This window comes from Condylostylus longicornis, unplaced genomic scaffold, assembly GCF_029603195.1.
Source record: "Condylostylus longicornis isolate FDR11 unplaced genomic scaffold, ASM2960319v2 ptg000048l, whole genome shotgun sequence".
Classification (NCBI taxonomy): Eukaryota; Metazoa; Arthropoda; class Insecta; order Diptera; family Dolichopodidae; genus Condylostylus; species Condylostylus longicornis.
The window spans coordinates 6,837,461-6,857,524 of NW_026578017.1; the positions used below are offsets into that span (position 1 = coordinate 6,837,461).

At 25.9% G+C, this 20,064-nt stretch overlaps 1 protein-coding gene across 2 annotated transcripts in view; it reads left to right on the forward strand.

The window, feature by feature from the left end:
* The window catches only part of LOC129611024 (GATA zinc finger domain-containing protein 14), an 86,648-nt gene that overhangs the window by 27,457 nt on the left and 39,127 nt on the right, over window positions 1–20,064 (forward strand). For both annotated transcript variants that reach the window (XR_008697116.1, XM_055523930.1), the window contains exon 3: window positions 661–1,922. Coding sequence is in view for 1 of the 2 variants with exons in the window: in XM_055523930.1 (XP_055379905.1) it covers window positions 661–1,922 (1,262 nt within the window). In the remaining variant the exon portion in view is untranslated. The remainder of the gene's footprint in view (window positions 1–660; window positions 1,923–20,064) is intronic.

The following is a 20,064-nucleotide window of genomic DNA, read 5'->3' on the forward strand; positions in this document are numbered from 1 at the left end:
AGTAGTTTTTGAAAGGGTTTATAATGTTTTTTATATAACATTTAAGACAGAGTTTAAGATGAGTTCAATCACCTATTGAGCGTGTTAAGCCTTTAAACATAGTTTACGGAAAAACTTGAATTTTTCAAATTATTTTATAAAAATTACAATTAAAATTCCGCCTTTATCTACTTATATCCAAGAACTTGGGTCAAAAGGATATTTTCTTGTGAAATAATAATGAAAAGTTTGTGAACCCCTGCATCACAATGTACCTATGTATTTTTTGCAAAATATAGTTTTGCGTAGAAATTCTTAATTAAAGTTACCTTTTGTTTTTAAAATTTATTACTGAAAAAGTTTTTCTCGCAAACTTTCTAAAATTTTCATTATTTTAGTTAATACACTATATTTAGAAAATATTTAGAAAATCTTTTTTATTAGCTGATACCGGTTGATTCTTTAAAAATTCAGTAGCTACCATAAATTATGGGTCTTACTACTCTATGTTAAATTAATTTAATTACGCTCTCACGTTTAATATAAAGTTTTATAAAATCATCGTACATTATCCCATTTGATTTATTGGTCTTTTATCAGTAGGCTCTCTAAATTATTCATAGCTTCGAAAACAAAATTATGAATTTACTAAAAATTATCTTCAATAATTTTATTTTTCAGGCATAGATAGTCAAAGCTCAAATACGAAAAAGAATCAACAAAAATCATGGACTGATGACATGTTGGATGATTCATTAATGGATATTGATTTGGATTCATTCCTATTGGTAAATGATAATAATCCTAATAATAATAGCACAACTTTAGCTCAAAATAAATCAACAAACATAAAAAATAATGAAAATGATTTAAATGGAATCGATAATCCATCGTTTGATACAAATGAAATTTTAATTCGTGAACCAATGGAAAATAATTATAAATGTTCTAAATATATAAATTCATGTCCAGAGAATGCATATAAAGTTGAAAGTGAATTAGAACATAATTCAAGTACTAATCTCCCACCGATGATTGGTAATGCATCATTATCAAATGATAAAACAATAGCATTTTTTTTAAAAAAATATGAAGATCAAATTCATTTTCAAAATACACGTGATATGCTTGAAGATATCCAAATTAAAATACGTAATATAGCTGAAATAGCTGGTGAAGATGATCGTGTTATACCAAAGGCAATGGAAAATAATATAAATTTATTAAAAATTCAATTAGAAGAATATTTATCAATTATGAATCATAATAGTGATTTGGAAATAAAACAATTTTGTAATGGTGTTGTAAATAATCAAAAACTTGTAACATTAACCAAAGCATTTGAACGTCGTAAATCATTAACAACAGGAACAAGTAGTTGTTGTAATAGTGAATTTGATTATGATATTAATTATGAATCGGTACCGAAACGTTCATGTTGTTCAATTATTAATAATAATAACAATAATAATATGAATATGAATACATCAATCAATAGTGCCATGATTGTTAGTAATGGTAATAGATTATTATATGATGGTGGATCAATAATTAGACCAAAACAATTATCATTAAATGACAATGAGAAATCATTATATATTAATAATAATAATTGTAATAGTAATAATGGAGGTTTAAATAGCCGGAATATATCAATCAATGATAAATTAAGTTATAATGATCTATATCGTTTAGAAAATGGTGAATTTGATAAAGATCATATAATGAATAACAGAACAAGTCAAATGCAAAAGAACTTATCATATCATAGTCCATTTTTGGATAGAGAAGATATTCATCGGACAGAAACTGAAGATAAAAATTCAATATTAGAATGGCATCGTAATAAACCAAGCAGTTGGGAATTGTATTATGGTACAAATCGTATTCATCATACTGTTAGGGATTATAGTGGAAAACATTCACAGGCGTTGATGTCTTATGTAAGTTTTTTTTTTAATTTTTCGTGTTTTCCTTTATTTGTTTAAATTGAGATTCAATTTGCTGATACTGCTTAAGACAAATATGAATTACTTGCTCTTCTTTCTAAAAGAAAATCTTACAGATCCAAAATTACAAAGCAAAGTTGTGCTTTTCTTAAATTTTCCTCTAATCTCTGGGTTCCAGCTTTAATTTTGAAGTAAGTTGGTGAAACATTTCAAACAAATATTCAACTACGCTGTTTAGACATTTTGTGCAGTTGATATTATCAAACGAGCTCAGTGCTATTTACTGGCAACGGAAATTTAATCTTAAATTGGGGCTTAGTTATCTAACAAAAGACTTGATAGTTACTTAATTAAGAAAATCATTTAATGCAAAAGATGTGCGATATTAATTTTCATTCATATTTTCATAGATCTTTATGATATTATTGATTTAGTAAAAAAATATTGATTTATTATCGATAAGAAATTCCGTGAGTTGGTAAATAAAATGTTTTGCTTTTATAAATTTCCAATAATTATCAAAAACAGAAAGAGAGAAAGTGATCTCACATAACTGGAAAAAACAACAATAAACTTGAATTAGTACTCAAATATTTTTATTATATTTGTGCATGCATGTTCATATGTATGTTTATGTAAATATTGTAAAAAAAAAAAACAAATTTAGCGCAACAAGATTTTTTGGCTTCACGTGTACGTAAATATTTACCACAGTCTGCCCATATTGTACCCTATTCGTTTTATTATGTATGAAAACGTAATACATAACATTTTTTTTTGTAATATCGCGTTTTTCGGTTGAATTGACCTTGAAACATTTCATTTTCGTAAAAATAATATGTATAGACTTACATATATGTATATATTTTTTCTCTTATAAGTGCCTGGATGTATAATGTTTATAATAAACTTTGTGTAACGCTTATTTCGTGCATGATAAAACCACAATCTTAACGTAAATAATATCACCGGTAACAAAAATCTCTTGGTTGTTATGGTTAAAAGTGTTAAGGTTGCCAGTTGTTAATAAAAATAAGAAAAGTACCTGTGGAAATCCATTACGAAACTAAACCCAAAGTATATTTTGAAATTTTTAGAAATTTATATTTATCTTACAAAATTGTGAGTTTTCATACTTTACAAGAATAATTTTCGTATAATACTTCCGAAACAAATAATTGCTTAATGTCACTATTGAAATGCATTACAGTTACATTTTCGATATCATAGGTAATGTTTTTTTCTTAGTACATACATGTCTATAAGAGGAAAACAAAAAAACTAAAAACAGTATTAATGAATAGTACAATTTTATATAGTTAAGGAATAGATAAATATTATTATATTTTTTGATAACAAGGCCACTACCATTACTTTTTTGGGATCTAGCTAATTCAGTAATTCTAGCCGAAATAAAGTTAGTCTAATTTTTCAAAACAAAAATAATTTGAAAATGTCTACAAATTGATAAAATTTCAGAGCTTCACAGCTTTTCGTCAAATAAAAAGTTATTCAAATCGCCAAATCATTTTTGCAGTCATTTGTACAAGTTTACTAAAAAATCTTAAAATAATATGATCGTCTATCTCGTTATTTTACTCGGCAAGTGAGAAGAAAGTGATTAACTTTCTGTATAATGTAATTTTCGAGTGAGAAGAATTATTCGGTATCTCGTTTTTTTTCTAAAATCTATTTAAAATTTATTCACTTTGTTTTTGAAATTGAGACGTTCAGTCGATAATTTGAGAAAAAATTCAAAAAATCCAAAGAATTTTGATTTGAAGGAAACAAAAAGTGAGTAAAATGCGAGATACACGAGCAGGCTGCAAATCATTTGATATATTCTTAACTTTTTACGAACGTAAAAAAGCTTTCCTTAATGATTCTCACAAACTTTATGGATTTGTGTCGAAACAAGTTATTTTGCATACTTTTTTTTAAATTATTTGAAGTTTAAGCACTTACGAGGTTTTTTTTTCTATAAAGATTATGTTTCAAAAATGGAAGTAAATAAAAAATTAAGTAAATAATTAAAAATTATTACTGTTAACAAACTACTAATACTATTGAGATACCCCATCATATTGAGAATGTATGGTCACTTTAATTAAAAACTTTTAATTTGGGGCTTATGCTAAAAGAAATTCAACACTTTTATTCAAAGCAAAAAAAAAGCAAAAAGTTATGAAAACAGAGAGAGAAAAAAACTTTCTCATTAATATGCGTTGCAGCTCATATGTTTACCTAAATACTTTTCACCTATTCATTAAAAAAGTTTTCGTTTAATTTTTATTAGCAGTTCTCCAACAAATTTGAGAAAAAGTGTGCTTTTTAGTTTCACTCTACCTGTCCATCCGTCTGGTAATGTCCGTCTATTAATATGCTTGTTTACAAATCTTTTACACCCTTTGATATAAAAAGCTAAAATTTTATATGCAAACAGGTTTTAACGAGGAACCTATGTTCCTAGTAGGAAATCTTTAACTACCTCGCTACCATTGGCACCTCATACTATAGAAAATAACTATTTTTTTTCAAATTCTTCTTCCTTACCTTCTATTGGAACTTTCTAATGGAAGAACTTTTTTTCTGGTCCGCCGTCTGCCAAATTCCCGCGTGAAATTAGTAAAATTTCTATTATTGGTCCCATATATTTTCGAAACGGAAAGTTTTTTCAAATTTTTATGAAGACAAAACGCTATCATAAAAAAATATAGTGATCTATCTTAACTCAGCTTGACTCAGCTTGAATGGTCGAATTTGACCATTATGTTAATGCGTTTTTCTAATTTTTAATTTTTTACCAAGAAGTATGCAATATTTTTTTTCTCAATATAGTCACGGAATATTAATGAGAATAATTGAAACAGCTGATTGTTTTTTTAAAAAGCATTGTTAATAACTTGTTCAAGAAAAAAGTGCTACTTTACAAAGCATCCGGTTTGATCCGACTTTACTTCATTTTAACTTACGTAGGAATAGCAATATGCTAGAAATCAAAAAGTAAAAAAAAGGGCTGGCCGTTTTTGGATTGATGGATTCGCATAAATTAATTTTTGCAAAACTTACAACTACATAAATTAAATATGCGTGTACATATAAATGCATACATACATATTATATGTTGATTTTTTGATTATTTTTGGTAATTTCCGATGGTTCACCTTTTATATTGTACATTTTGGTACTTTATTTAAATAAATGTTAAAAGTAATCCTATGTCCAGACTCACAATACCCAAAAGCTTGCACCGAAGAAAAGAAAAACAGAAAATCCAAGACTTAAACTTGTCTTTTATGATTAAATAATTTCAAATGTGTGTATTAAACTTTTATTTTATAACCAAATTAACTAACTTTAAATATTTAGATTTTGTTTATAAATATATAAAATACTTAATAATACAAAATATCATTCAAATGGACAGGGTCATAATGGTCGTAATGGGAAGCTTCCCCGTAAAATATGATGGAGCAAGAAATGTTTAAAGTACCTGAGTTAAAGTCGAATAGATTCTATTTCTATTAATCATTCAAACCATTTTATTTTAATGTATTCATCATTTGTAATGATGGGACATTATTCATAAACATTAAGGGTTGCATTGTAGAACTTCAAATTTCAAATTTGATTTTCTTCAGAGAATTACGAAATGTTTGAATAACAATCTGTACAACATCTTATTATTCGTATAAAAGAATATGAGTGATGTTGTAAGTATTTTAAAATGCGGAAGACTCTGATAAATAATAAAACAAAAATTTGTTAAGCTGTTAAGACAAAATCCTATAGTTGGGATGACTTATTCAATTTTAATACGATATGTAAGTCCACTCTGTTAAGATTTTCCATAAAGTTTCTACTATAATATTGTACGTAGGATATCGGAGATTTTGATCGATTATTATTACTTTAATATTAGCGGCTGTTTATGGTAATTTATAAAATTTTAATTGTTTTTTATTTATTATTATTTTATTATTTTTCTTATTTTTACTGTTATTTAGTTGTTTGACAACATTTATTTTTCGTTTGTGAATTTTTTTCTCTATAGCTATACTTCATTTTAAGTGTTTCTGTTTGTTTTTTTGTATTGTTTTTTTGGAGAAAATTAAGTATTAAGTAAAGGCTTCTTGTGGTAAATTATTTATTGTGTGATTGCGGTTAGTTAGGCGTTTGTCTTAAATAGCAGACAGACACAGTGTTGTTGGATTTGTGTAATATTGATAAAATGTTAGTTAACTATGTTTGGTTTGTGACTAATTTTTGTTTTGTTTTTTTTTGGATCAGGAAGTGAAAATATTATTACTGTGGTTAGAAATTTGTTATGGGCAAGACATAAGGTGTCAATAAAAATTTTTTAAAGGAAAAAAAAAGGTATATACATAGAAATTTATTTTCTCTTTTTAGTTAATTTTCTGTAAGTTTTTAATTAAATTTGATCTTTCAATGAGAAATTTGCTTTTATTCATATATGGTATTATTGTGGTTCCATACGAATTTGTTTGACAAGTGTTAAAAAGTTTTCCTCTTGTCGACCGCATTCATACTATAAAGATGATATTAGGATCGCCACAAATTTTATATTTCAAGTTTCCACTAGAAAAACTTTTTCCAAGTTAGAGGAACGCAAAGAAAGCCACTTTAAACGACGTCTTTTCTGAGTTTCAATTTCGTTAGAATCAATTTTAATGATATTTGTGTGTAAGTGTGCTGGGATTGTGATGACAATTCCTAAACTTTTAAAGAAAATCAGCTTTCAGAAATTACATCTTTTATCAGAGACAATATGTCTTGTCATCCATATATAGTTACAAAATCATATTTCTGAACTTTTACATATTTTACATTTTAAACGTTAAAGCAATAAACCAACAGACTGCGCGTATATTACGGCTCGAAAGCTACATTTACCAGGCTTCGATTCTACATTCTCGGTTTACCTAAGCAGAATACATTCATGCAGTTATTTGCAGCACTTGAGCTCAAGAAAATATTTTGAAATTTTGAAATTATCTTGAATTTTCCTGTAATTCTCCAATCTTTGTCCGTGATCTATTTCTGTGACTATACTTAAATTGTATTTTTACATGCATACATATGCAAAAATTTAAGGTGCTACTAATATAAATGGTACAGTTTTAGTTTATTTGAAGAAAAGATTTTTAAAGAAGTTATAAAATAAAGTGATTTTATTAATCTTTTTTCGTAGGGAAGTTCTTAATAATATATGATACGGGAAGAAATAATTAAAAACACACCACAAAAATAAAAAAAAAAACTTGCATGCTTAACTTTAATTATTTGTCAGTCAGTTATGCTCATTAATTTGCTGTTTAGTATTCACAAATTTATTTATTATTTAAAACAGCGTCATTAAAATCATAAAATAAATTGAGAAGATTTTTCTTATAATTTTCTCAGATTTTTTCATTTAATTTTTTAAAACATTTTAGTGGAAAATAAAATTTATTCTCTTATTATTAAAAAGGAAAAAATCCTTACAGGAAAAGGTTAGGAAAAAGTAAAAAATTATTATTCCTTACAGGCTACTATTATTTTAAAGCTACTTAAACGAAGTAGGGGTTTATTTTCGGTACGAGTACGAAATTAAGAGAATTATGAGCAGAAATTCATTTTACAATGACAATGTGAATTTAAAATTTCAAAGTCAATTGGGTTAAATTGGGTCCATGTTTCATATTTGAAAAGAAAAGCTCTTGCTTTTTTATTATACCCGTACGAACGCATGTTCGTCAAATTCTGAGTTGATTTAGATTTGTCTGTCCGTCCGTCCGTCCCAACGATAACTCAAAAACTAATTGAGCTAAGTTCACTAAATTTTCACAAATGATTTATTGTAGTAAGTGCCAGAACCCTATTTAAATTGGACATGATCGGTGTACCGGTTCGGGTAGCTGCCATACAACTTCAAAATTTATTTGACTATATTTCAGAAACTATAAAAATTGTGGTATTGAAATTTCACACAAACGAATATATTAGTAGGGCCAATGTGTCTCATAAAAGTCGTTGAAATTACTTGGCTCCTTCTGGTACCTGCCATACAACTTCAAAAGTTATTTGGCACAACCAGTATTTTGAAAAACACATAGTACTGAAATTTTGCATAAATTAATATGATAATACGGCAACTTAATGTTGCCGTATTATCATATTCAGTGCAACATTAGTTATTCGCACATAGGGTAACAAATTCGTACGGGTATCACAGAGTTGACAAGGTCAACTCTATTTTTTTCTCGTATTTTTAATATTTTCGAAACATATTAAACATATATACCCAAAGTTTTCAATTGAAAATTTAGTGTTAAAAGAACTCAAATTAAGGAAAAACAAAAATACAAAGCACCAAATTCGACTTTAAAAATTTTCGCTTGTCAACTTATTGAGCTAACTGAATAACTGAAGTAAACATGAATCACGTTTTTATATCCAGGTATCGTTCAGGACTAATTATAAATATATTATAGCTGTTTTTAAATTCGCAATCGAACATGCTGACATTCTTAAACTGATTAAAATCAAATGAATGCTAAAAATTAAAATAATTAAAATTACGAATTAATAATTAGTCACTTCTACCGATAGAGTCCTAAAAATTAAAAGAATTATAGAATAAAAAAAACAGTAAAATTAAAATAAAATTCCAATCACTTCTTAAATATTAAAAAATTCCAAAGTTATTTTGACCTCAACTTAAAGTTTTTTTCTTGGAAAATATTTTTTTCTTGGTCTTTTATATGAATTTTTTTATGAAACAAGCACAAAATACATGTACAATAATAATAAAATTATAATTAAAAATATATTAATTACAAGATAATTGAAAAAAATTAGTGGTTATCTTTGATAAAATGTCAAGTATTGTGTCAAGGTATGGTTAATAACTTCACTTGCTCACTACTCATTTTTTCTTGTATATGTGCTATAATAAAAAGTTAATCAAAATTAATTGTAAAGTTATGGAAAGAAAAACTTGTATATTATTATTTATTTAAATTAATTTTTATTGTATTGCATTTACTTATCAAATGTTAATACACCATAAAAATTAAATTTTTTTAATCTTATATCAAGATTATATAAACGAAAAATTATAAAAAAACACAGAAGAATAAAACCTAATCTGAATAAAATTTCAACGGAATAATAAATCCTGAATTAAAATTAAATTTTGCCCTTGCTTAATTACTTATTCACTTGAAAATATCTTAATTACAATATCTTGTCATTATATGCGCGAGAATATTATGTGTTATTCGTACACTATTATTAATATTTATGTGTGTACGTATATCGCGTAAGCTTTAACACTTTACTTCAGTAATTAAGAAGATTAGTGCTAATGAGTATTTTATTTTTGAACAGATTTGTTAAACATAAATTCATTGAATGCATTATGTAATTATTAATCTAGAATATTAAATATAATTTAATTTATATTATTTCCAATTATTTGAAAATTAAATTATATGAAAATTTGAAAAATTCCATCTTATTTTAAGGAAGATTGTTGAAATATCTTCCTCTAATGTTCAACGACTGTTATTAATATTTATTGAATTTGAAGAATTAAAAGCACACGTAATCCGTAGTTTAATTCTACAACAAGTCAGTAGGTATTTCACTTAAAAGAAGTGGGGAAGGAGAATAATTTAATGAGTTTTGCTCTTAACATTATAAAAATAAAAAAATGTTATAATAGTGGACGATAAATTACAACCGGTGCAACATGGTCAACGTAAATAAGATATTTCTGTCCCTAAAAAGAAAATAACCAACACAATAAATAACGCGTCGAATCGCATAATATTTTCAGTCCAATTTCAGGTTCTATTCTTAGCCGAAATTAATTGCTTCCATTGAATTAATATTAAGGATGTCTTAATGTTACTTCATTGTTTTGTTCAGACCTCAATTCTTCCATAATGAACTGATTAACTAAATTGAGTCGATTTAATTTTGATGAATTATGCATGAAATGCCAACAATATAACATTAAATGTGAATATGAATTAAGTATCGTTTTTCAACGAAAAATACGCGACTTTAAGTTCATTTAAATAGAGCATATCTGTATTGTAAAAGCTAAACAAGGAATTATTTAAAACCCATGTATTGATTGTAGATTTGTAGACAACCAGGTTTACAGTGCAACTGCACCATGTATGAGGATCTATTGCGATCGTCTTAGCGCGGGACAAGCTAGTGATTTATTGTATGTAAAACCCATACAATAAATCTACATTCTGATTTTTAAAATTTATTTAAAGTACAAGATATTTAATTTAATTAATAAACATAAGCAATTAATTAATTAAACATTTTATTATATGCAAAATGCATGTATAATTACAAGAATTTACGATTTAAGATTTCTTGCCTCAAAATATTGTACGAGTAGGTAATTAAGAAATTCATTTACTCAAAATTCATTGGTTGAAGGTAAACTATTATAATTTAATTCGAACAAGTTAAAAAAATCCTACATACAATAATAATTTAAAAAAAAAATCAGTAATTAATTTAATTTAAAATTATGTTAAAATTTTTAAATTTATTTCTTTTTTTATTTTCATAATATTAAAATAATTGTTGCCTTTACTGGAGTAATATTAAATTTTTATAATTAAATGTTTTTTTAAAAGGCCTTTAAAAATTTAATATGTCTACTTTATTATGCAGATATAAAATTTAGATATTCTGAATTTAATTAGTAACATTTTTGTTAATTATATATGCTTAATTGATTTTAATATCACGTTATTTTGAATATTTAATTTTAATTATAATTTTAGAATTTTAATTATAAAAAAATTCACATTGTTTTTTTCATTATTAAAAATATTTCTGTGAATTCTGGTAGTCGATAACTTGTTATTTTTCCCGTGAGGAAAGTAACTTTTTACGTCACTTTAAACCATACATACGAGTATAGGGTTAAATGGAGTGCATCTGGGAACATTTAGATTTATTAATTTCTCGATATTTTTTCTTTCCAAAATATCTCAATTGCATTACCTTAAATAGTTTTGGATTATGTGACAATTTTGACAAAAATTTATTTCGAAGTACATTTATTGCGGAAAGTAGTTTCTAAAGGAAATGCTGTTTTGTATGGTTAATTTTTACTCCAGTCAAAAATCAAAATTTAAATATTGGCACTTATTTTTGTGTATAAAAAGATTCAGCCATCAGGGAATCGCACTTAATTAATCCATAATAATATAAGTTGATGCAGTTAAAAATGATTTGTTGGCAATATGCACGTATGTAATTAAAAGTTATTTAGAGATGTGCAGTTCAGTTACTTTGTGGTATTCATTCTCGTTACTTCTCGATCAATACCCGTTGCTTTTTACTCGTTACTAGATACTTCTAAAAATTTTGTTAAGGCTCTATAATAAAGCTTTGTATCTTGAGAACCAGAAGTCGGCAGACGCAATTTAAAAACGTATTCCTATAAAAACGTAATTGACTTTCCCAAAAAAAATAAAGTCCAAAAAAATCTGTGCCACTTTTTGGGAGTTTTTAATTTTTTGTTATTTTATTCTTTTATTACATCATCGGGGAATTCGTTTTTAAGCCGTAGGAACTGTGGTTCCCAAGATATGATTCTCAAGATATCAGAACTTTTTTAATGAAGTTCTTGTGGTTAGTAATAATGTGACGTTAACGCAATTCCAACTAAATTTCAATTTTACCCTTGTATTTACGTACATTAATAGTTGACAGTATTTAAATGTAAAAAAAATTCATAAATTCCCTCCACTTATTCATAAATACAATATTTTAATGTAATTAACATCACAATGTAATAACCCCATCTGTATACAACAACAACAACACATGAGTCAATTCTAATACGAATCTGTCACATTCTGATTATCCCATTAACTTTATACAAAAATAATACTAGTTAATATTAGGTACATCATGTGGCAATATGATGAATTATATGCTACTATTGAGTAATGGGTATTCTTGATCTACGAGAAATCAGTTACTTTGAAGTAACAAGTATTGAAATAACGAGAAGCTAGTATTCGCACATTACTAAAGTTATTCTTAATTTGATTCGAATTGTTCACAAATTTGCAAAAAATTCTTTTGGTTCATCAAATTAATTTTATTTGTTTAATTTCCGATAATTATTCATGTTAGACAATTTAGTTTTGATATATTGCAAAAATAAAGACATTGTTGTTCAACTTGTTAAAATGATCTTAATTATACTAAAAAATCACAATTATTAAGGAAATTTCCACTTTAAAGAATAATTGTTCTCTTAAATACTACATTAATTATCGTCATTCTTGTTATTATAATTTAGACCAATAACCAACTTCTAAGATATAAAATAAAAATGTACGCATAACGCTTGACTTAAAGAACATTTTAAAACTTTTTATTAAATTAATTTATTTGTTATTTATTTTAAGATTTAACATTTTTGATAACATAATTAAATGGTTGTCAATCATCAATCATTTCTATTTAGTCATTAAAAACATATGTAAACTTAATTTAAAAAATTTATTTAAATATTATGAAAAAAAAATCGAATATAACAAAATCTTTTGAATTGTTAAACACCAAAATAATTTGACCAAATCATTTTGATTATGTTTTAATCTCACGATCTTTTAATATTAATTATGATTTTAAAGGCAACTATATAAATATTTTGAGTTGAGTTTAACTTGAGAACAAAATGTTGTTGAAAAATATGGTTGAAGTATAAAAATGTCACGAAAAAAAAATTTCTACAAGTGATCAATAATTCCAAATTGGTTGTATGCCACTTTTTTTTTAAAAATAATACCATTTTTGTTTAAGTGGGTGACCATTTTAAAATTGTAGGAAAGGTAATAATTTTGCTTTTCATAAACATACACACATGCAATGAAAGTTGTAAATTTTTGAAATATTAGATGTTTTTGTTAAAATTAACTCATTATTTTAAATTTATGATCTTGTTGCAAGTTTTTGGTAAATTATTTAAAAAATTCGTTTTGTATCGGAGAAAATCACATTAAGAAACCAGAATAGGGATATAGTTGACCATATCAACTTTGTGATACCCGTACGAATAAATGAGTTGAAATGGTAGAGATAATCGGCATACAGTTTCATACAATTTCATCACCAAATTTGTTTGTTAAAAATTTCAGCTTTATACGTAGTTTTAATAGTTTCTGAGCTATGAACAAACAACTTACTCAATTTAAACAGGGTTTTGGAATTTACTGTTATAAATCATTTTTCAAACTTTGGTGAGCTTAGCTCAATTAGTTTTTGAGTTAGAGTTGGTACGGACAACAAACGGACAGACATGGTTAAACACACTGTATCTACAGACGATCTATCTTAATTCTATATCTTAGACGATTATTCGATTCGATCTACGAATTCTATATCTTAGACGATTATTTCTTAGCGTTACAAAATTTTGGAATCTGTAGTTACCAGGTATAAAAACAGAGTAAAACATTGCAAGTATTTCTTAAACTAAAATTTTTAAATAATTTTTCAAAATTTTTACTAAGATTTAATCATTTTTTAATTATTGTAATGGTAAAATAATATAACAAGTACATAACAGTGAAATCTGTTTTAGAACAGAGGCTAGAAAATCAAAATTTCTATTCCTATTCAGGTTAATATTAAGTAAGTAAGTTTCAAATGTCATTGTATTTCTAGTGTGCGATAATTTTGTAGCAAGAATCCTGTAGTAAAATGTATGATTTGTATTCAAAGTGAGTAGATCAAATAAATATGTACAGAGGAAAAAGTACAATTGAATTTGGCAGCCTTTTACAAAATTTTGTTTGTAATAATTTAAAAATTAAAGTCCATTTGTAAAGTCAATTTAAATCAAAGCAAATCATTATACTATTGAAATTTTTCTATTATACCTTTGGATATAGTCTCTTAATTTATTCTTAGCCTTGATCTCAATAAAAGAAATCGAAATCACTAAAAGAAGAGTAAATCTCATCAAGTCTTTTTTAATTGTAAGATGAAATCAATATTTCATCTACATTTAAATTAACATCTACCATTCTACATTTAAATAAAAAAAAAACAAAAATCTCAATTTATTTCATTAGCTCAGTTTGTCTTAATTTCTCATTGTTCTGATTTAATCAAATCTGATTTTCATAATCTGATTGATATTATTATCGATACATCGATGTAGATCAATATCGTTTTTGTTCGCTTTTATTTTTTGTGAGTTCAAAATTCACGTCATTTTTCATATTACACATTTTTCGTATCGTACAGTTTTGTATAGTTTTCATATTTGACATTGAAATTTTCAATGATTTCAAGTGAGAAACACTTAAGTGAATTATTGTCAAAATTATAAGATTATCAAATCTCCTTTATTTTTTTGCTTTTAAAAAGACCATAATGTTTCAAGCATAGTTTTCATTCATTATTATTGAAATTTCGTTGAATGAATGCTTATTTCTATATAAAAGACCATTATAAGATCATAAAATCATAATGATGAGAAAAGATATTCAATGAACGCTAATATAATTTTTAATTTTGTCGACCATTTGTGTTCTATTGTTTCTTTTTTTTTGTTACGTTTTTACCGAAAACGTAAAGCGTATTAAAACGTTTTTTGAATCATTAAATTAGTGACAAATTTCGTAATTATTTACAAAAAAAAAAATTGTTCATGACAATATGAGAGTTGATTTAGTATGCAAAACGATACGACAGCAAAGCGATAACGACTTGACATTCATATTGTATACTAATAATAATATATGCATGAATTGACGTTCAAAAATTAATCAAGTCAATCAATTTCATTGATTAGATTTTGAACTGTACATACTCGTATGTAGCTAATATAAATTAATATATTGGCTTCTCTACGAGTACTATGTTTGACCATGTTTGATTTTATATGTGATGTTGAAAATTATTAGAAATTGCAAAAGCGTTCTCAATTCGCAGTATTTGTGTAACAATTTAACTTCGAAATTTAAAGAAATTAATTACATTATAATTTATTTTATAATTTGCATGGGTGCGAGTATATGTATACGAAATATCAATTATTTATTTATTGTTTCTTTCACCTTTAACAGAAAAATTCGTAATAATTCAAAGATACTAAATAAATAATCGTATATATAGAAGAAGTGAGATGAATAATAAATATTTGTGAATACAAAATAAATCGCGATTAATATGCAATAAGTTTATGCGTAGTGGTGTTGTGTTTTAACGTGTGATTAATAAAAAAAATAATTTTAAAACATTTTCCAATTCCCATATTGATTTTAAATTTTAAGTTGTTTTAATTTTTAAAAATTGGATCTGCCAATTTGTTGGAATCATGTGTCTATGAATTTTTTGACAAAATTTCATTTAAACGATTTGGCAGAGTTCAGTACAATGATAATAATAATAATTATACATACTTTTTAGTCTTATGTTATAAAGCCCGCGGAATTGCCTGATAACAATTTTTTAATCACTTAAAAATTATAAATTTTTAAATTTCATATCACATGGTATATGAATTTGGTCTTCATAATATTAGAAACAGTATCGTGACTTCTATATTGCAGTATTACTAAGTTTAAATCCGATTCAGCCTATGTATTGATTGCTGATTTCAGAGTGACCAGATATTTTTGAACTGAATTTGGAAACCATATTTCTACATTATGGAAATCTAGAGTATTTAAATCTTCGTACCAGAATTTTATTATAGATAAAACGTTCTTTTTGAATAATGTTATAACATTAAGTAAGCAATGTTAGTAAATATTTGTTCGGGCTTGGTAGCTCCAAATGAAATTTTACAATTTTTCATGTTGTTTCGTTTTCTTTACTGTGGTTTTTTGTTTTCTTTATTTTCTTTCGGAAAAAAAATTAAGTTGCATATTGTTTTCATTCAAGTCAACTCACATCTTAATTGAAAGCTCGAATCAAAGAAAGGATTGTGTCAAATTTTTTACAGAATAAGTTTTTTGGAGTAAATAAATACATATATTGTGACCAAACCCTTCCCATGGATAAAACTAGACTTGACCAAGATAAAACTGCAAAAGTCTTAGTACGCACATTTACACTTTGTCATGGTTTAGTACGAGGAGAAATTATGAAACATCATAAGTAATTATAGAACGTTTTAGCTTTGAATAAAATAGGAGTTTGTAAAAATAAAATAATTTATAAATTTTTTTTCTAGCTGTACGAATCCAATGCTTTTTCTTAAGGTATTTGAACTTAAACCGAATTAGATAATAGAACTGGGACCTTAAAATTAGGAAACAGCTTTTGTTTCGTAACATCCTCCTCGAATCTTCATTTATAGCAATAAAATTTTGAAAGTAATTTGCATTTATAATTTTCCAACTACTGGCAATTTTATGTTAAATTTTGTTGCCAAATTTGACAAAATTTTAATTTGCACCTATTTTTCAACATTAGTTTATAATAATAACGAATTTAAATTACAATGAATATGTAAAATGTTATTGAAAGTTATAAACTTAATATTTTGTTTGTAGGACAAAGAAGTTTACGAATATTTGTACATTTCAGTCTATTTTGTATTATTTTATCCTTTTGAAAATTTCGAATGATGACGAGCAGTGTACTCAATTTATTTACGCACAGATAATTTTGTGTGAGCCTGTACGAAAATTAGAGATATCTAAGAACACTTAATTGTGGCAATAATTATTTTAATTTATTTGAATTACAAGAAAACTAATACAGTTATTATAATTTGCAATATATTCCATCAACTAAAAGCTGAAGGGAGTACATTCAAATTGCCATTGTTTAGTTGAAGTTTTCAATTTCACTTATAATTGTAATATGGCCTTTGCTTATTAAATCAAACGTTTGTAAAGTATGCATCCATCAATAAATTCAATTTTAAAAGCCTATGTTTATTATATAAACAAGTAAATTAGACTATTTCTATTACTTATACCTCATAGTTGGACCAATCTAATTTTTTTTATTTATTTTTTCGTTTCTTCTTCTAAAATTAATAAAGTTGGGTCAAACCAATGGTTTGTATTGTAGCACTTTTCCCTTCAACAAGTGAAAATTCTGCTTTTAAATACAGTCTATGTATACCTATCAAACTATTAAAATTATTTTCATTCATATACAAAACTATTTCTAGAATTGCATATATTTAGGATGACGCATATATGCAGTGTTTGAAATAAAGCAAAAATTAATATAAAAAGGAGTTAACATAATGCTCGATTTTAAGGGTTAATTGTGCGAGTTAAGAAAAATAATTATATTTTTTAATTTTATGGAATTTACTGTTATCTTTTTGCGTTTATAAAAATTTGGAAAAGCTTGCGGTTTCGGAAATATAAGGTGTCAAAAATTCAAATTTTACGAATTTCAAGAGGTGATAACTTGAGAGGGGGTGGAGATGGAAAAAAATTTTCTTCTAACAAAATAAACTATTTGTTAATGTCTAAAAGCTCCTAAAATTTCAAGTTTCTACAGGCTGGGGTCTAGAAGAAAAATGACATCAAAAATTTGGAAAAAAAGGACTTTAGATAACGGTAAATTTGAACGGGCATTTTGTTTTTCTAAAGTTTAACTATAGTATACCGCGCTAGGGGAAGCAAGCCACTGCCTTTCTGCATTTGCAAAATTTCAAAAATGCTTATGGTTTCATTGCAACAAATATTTAAAAAAGGCCATTTTTAGGGATTTGGGGGAGTATAACTTCTAGAGGGGGGGAGATAGGTAAAAATTTTGTTCTACGGAAATAAGTTTCTAGTGAAGATCTATGTACATATGAAATTTCAGCTTTCTATCTTAAAAGGTGTAGAAGTTTTGTAAACAAAAAAAGTGTCCACGGACGGACGGACGGACGGACGGACGGACGGACGGACGGGCGGACGGACGGACGGACGGACAGAGTGAAACTAATAAGCACTTTTTTCAAAAAATTTTTTGGAAAAGTGCTAAAAATAACTTTTGGAGTGTGTATATGCAAAGACACGAGTATTAATTCGACTTAAAATGAAAATTCAATATTTTAGTAAATATTTTATTTGTTTCTTTTATTGTTTATCCGTTTTGAGATTCAATTCAGTTTGTGGTATTACAAAAAGACTAAGTATAATGTTAACCTGTTTTATTTGTTGAGATTTTTTTAAAAGATATGCTCAGTTGTCGACGACCTTTGTTGAAATTATTTGTTTTTGAGGTTTGACTCCATTTTTATTATAAGAGTTTTAATAGTGAATTTTTCTCTCACTCTGAGTATATGGTATATAAGACTAATACAAAAAGCGAGAGAGTTGCATATTATGTAAGCGTAACAGAAATAATTAGCACTTGATTGGACTCAGTGATCCAGTTAAATGGAATCATGATCCATGATCACGGCAAATAAGTAGGTAGGCTGAACATATTTTTTACTTTTGTTTTTTTTTTATTTTTTTTTATTATTCTGAAAGTGATGTTCACAATAATGTTATTATGTCAATTGAATTTTTTTTACTTTTTTCACTTTAATTTTACAATATTCGTTTTTATTAATGTTTTACATTTTATTTTTTATTTTTTCCATTTTCAAGTTTATTATTACAATTAAATAACAATCACGTGCATTTTGTGTATAGTAACCTTGAATGTGATGTTGTGCTATATTAATCACGCACATTTCTACATTATAATACAGATTATATATAAATATTTTTACATATATATTTTAGCATATAATGAACACAATATTGCGATTAAAAAAATGTAACCTTGATAAAAAAGGATTAATGGGATATTATAAGGAGTTTGATTAAAATATTTATGGTGGTAGGATACCAGAGCTTATACAAGCTATAAAGTATGATTGGTGGTTAAGAAATTTGAACATGGGGAATATAAGCAAGAGTTTTCTAACGCTAAGGAGAAACAAAACAATAAAATGGCAATATAAATAAATAACACAAAATTTAGAGATTGTGATTGAAGGGAGGGTTTGTAATTCACAATATGAACGCATTTTACTTTAATTGTTTGTTTTTAGCAGTTTTTCAAAAAAAAATTGAAAGAAAATGCTAATTAGTTTTACTTTATCCGTCATTCCGTCCGTCCGTCCGTTCCTCCGTCTGCCCGTCCGTCAGTGCGTTGGACATGTCTACAACCATGAAGAAAGAAAGCTGAAATTATCATATATATATAAGTATATGGATCTTTACTAGAAACTTATTTCCGTAGAAAAAAAATCTTAGCTATCTCCACCTCATCTAAAAGTTATGGTGAACTTTACTTTTTGTAAGGTCTTTACAGTATATTCACAAGTTGAAGGGAAAAGTGTCAGATTACAAACCATTGGTTTGACTTAACTTTATTTTTTATTATAGAATTCAATTTTTTTTTCTTAATTTTCACATGAACTTGCAGGTTACTTTTTATTCTTATTTAAAAATCTCATTATTTAAATAAGTTATTACACTAGAAATAGCTTCACCTCCAATTTCATTATAAATTTCAATTTTTTACAAATATTAAAGTAATTATATTTTTTTTTTCAATTTATATTCTTTTATCGTTGATAACAAATAATGCAAATTTTGGATCAATAAGACTTTAACTTGGATTTAAGAAATAATTTTGTATTTTCCTTCATTCTTTAATGGTAGCTATAAAACAATGTTGACAACACGTAAACAATAAAATTAAAGTGTTATAATTATTTGCCAAATATTTACAATTTTATGATTGTATATGACTAAAATACAATTGTTTAGTTGCCATAATTTTTGCAATTATTGATAATGGCAACTAACTGCCATTTTATATTATTTTGTTGATCACAAGTAACGCCAAACAAAAATTTCTTAAGCTACTTGATTTATACTGATACTAGTTATTTAGAATTGCATGCCATTTAAATAATGTACTCACACATTTATCATATAGTGTAATTAATAGGATTGAATAAAAAACTGCTAACAACTGTTATGACAAAATAATTTAATTGTTATATTAACAACCTTTTTCTAGTGGGACAAGTTAATATTTTATGTATTTAACAATAATTTTATTTTTTAATTATAAAATAAAATTACGATAAATTTTTATGAAT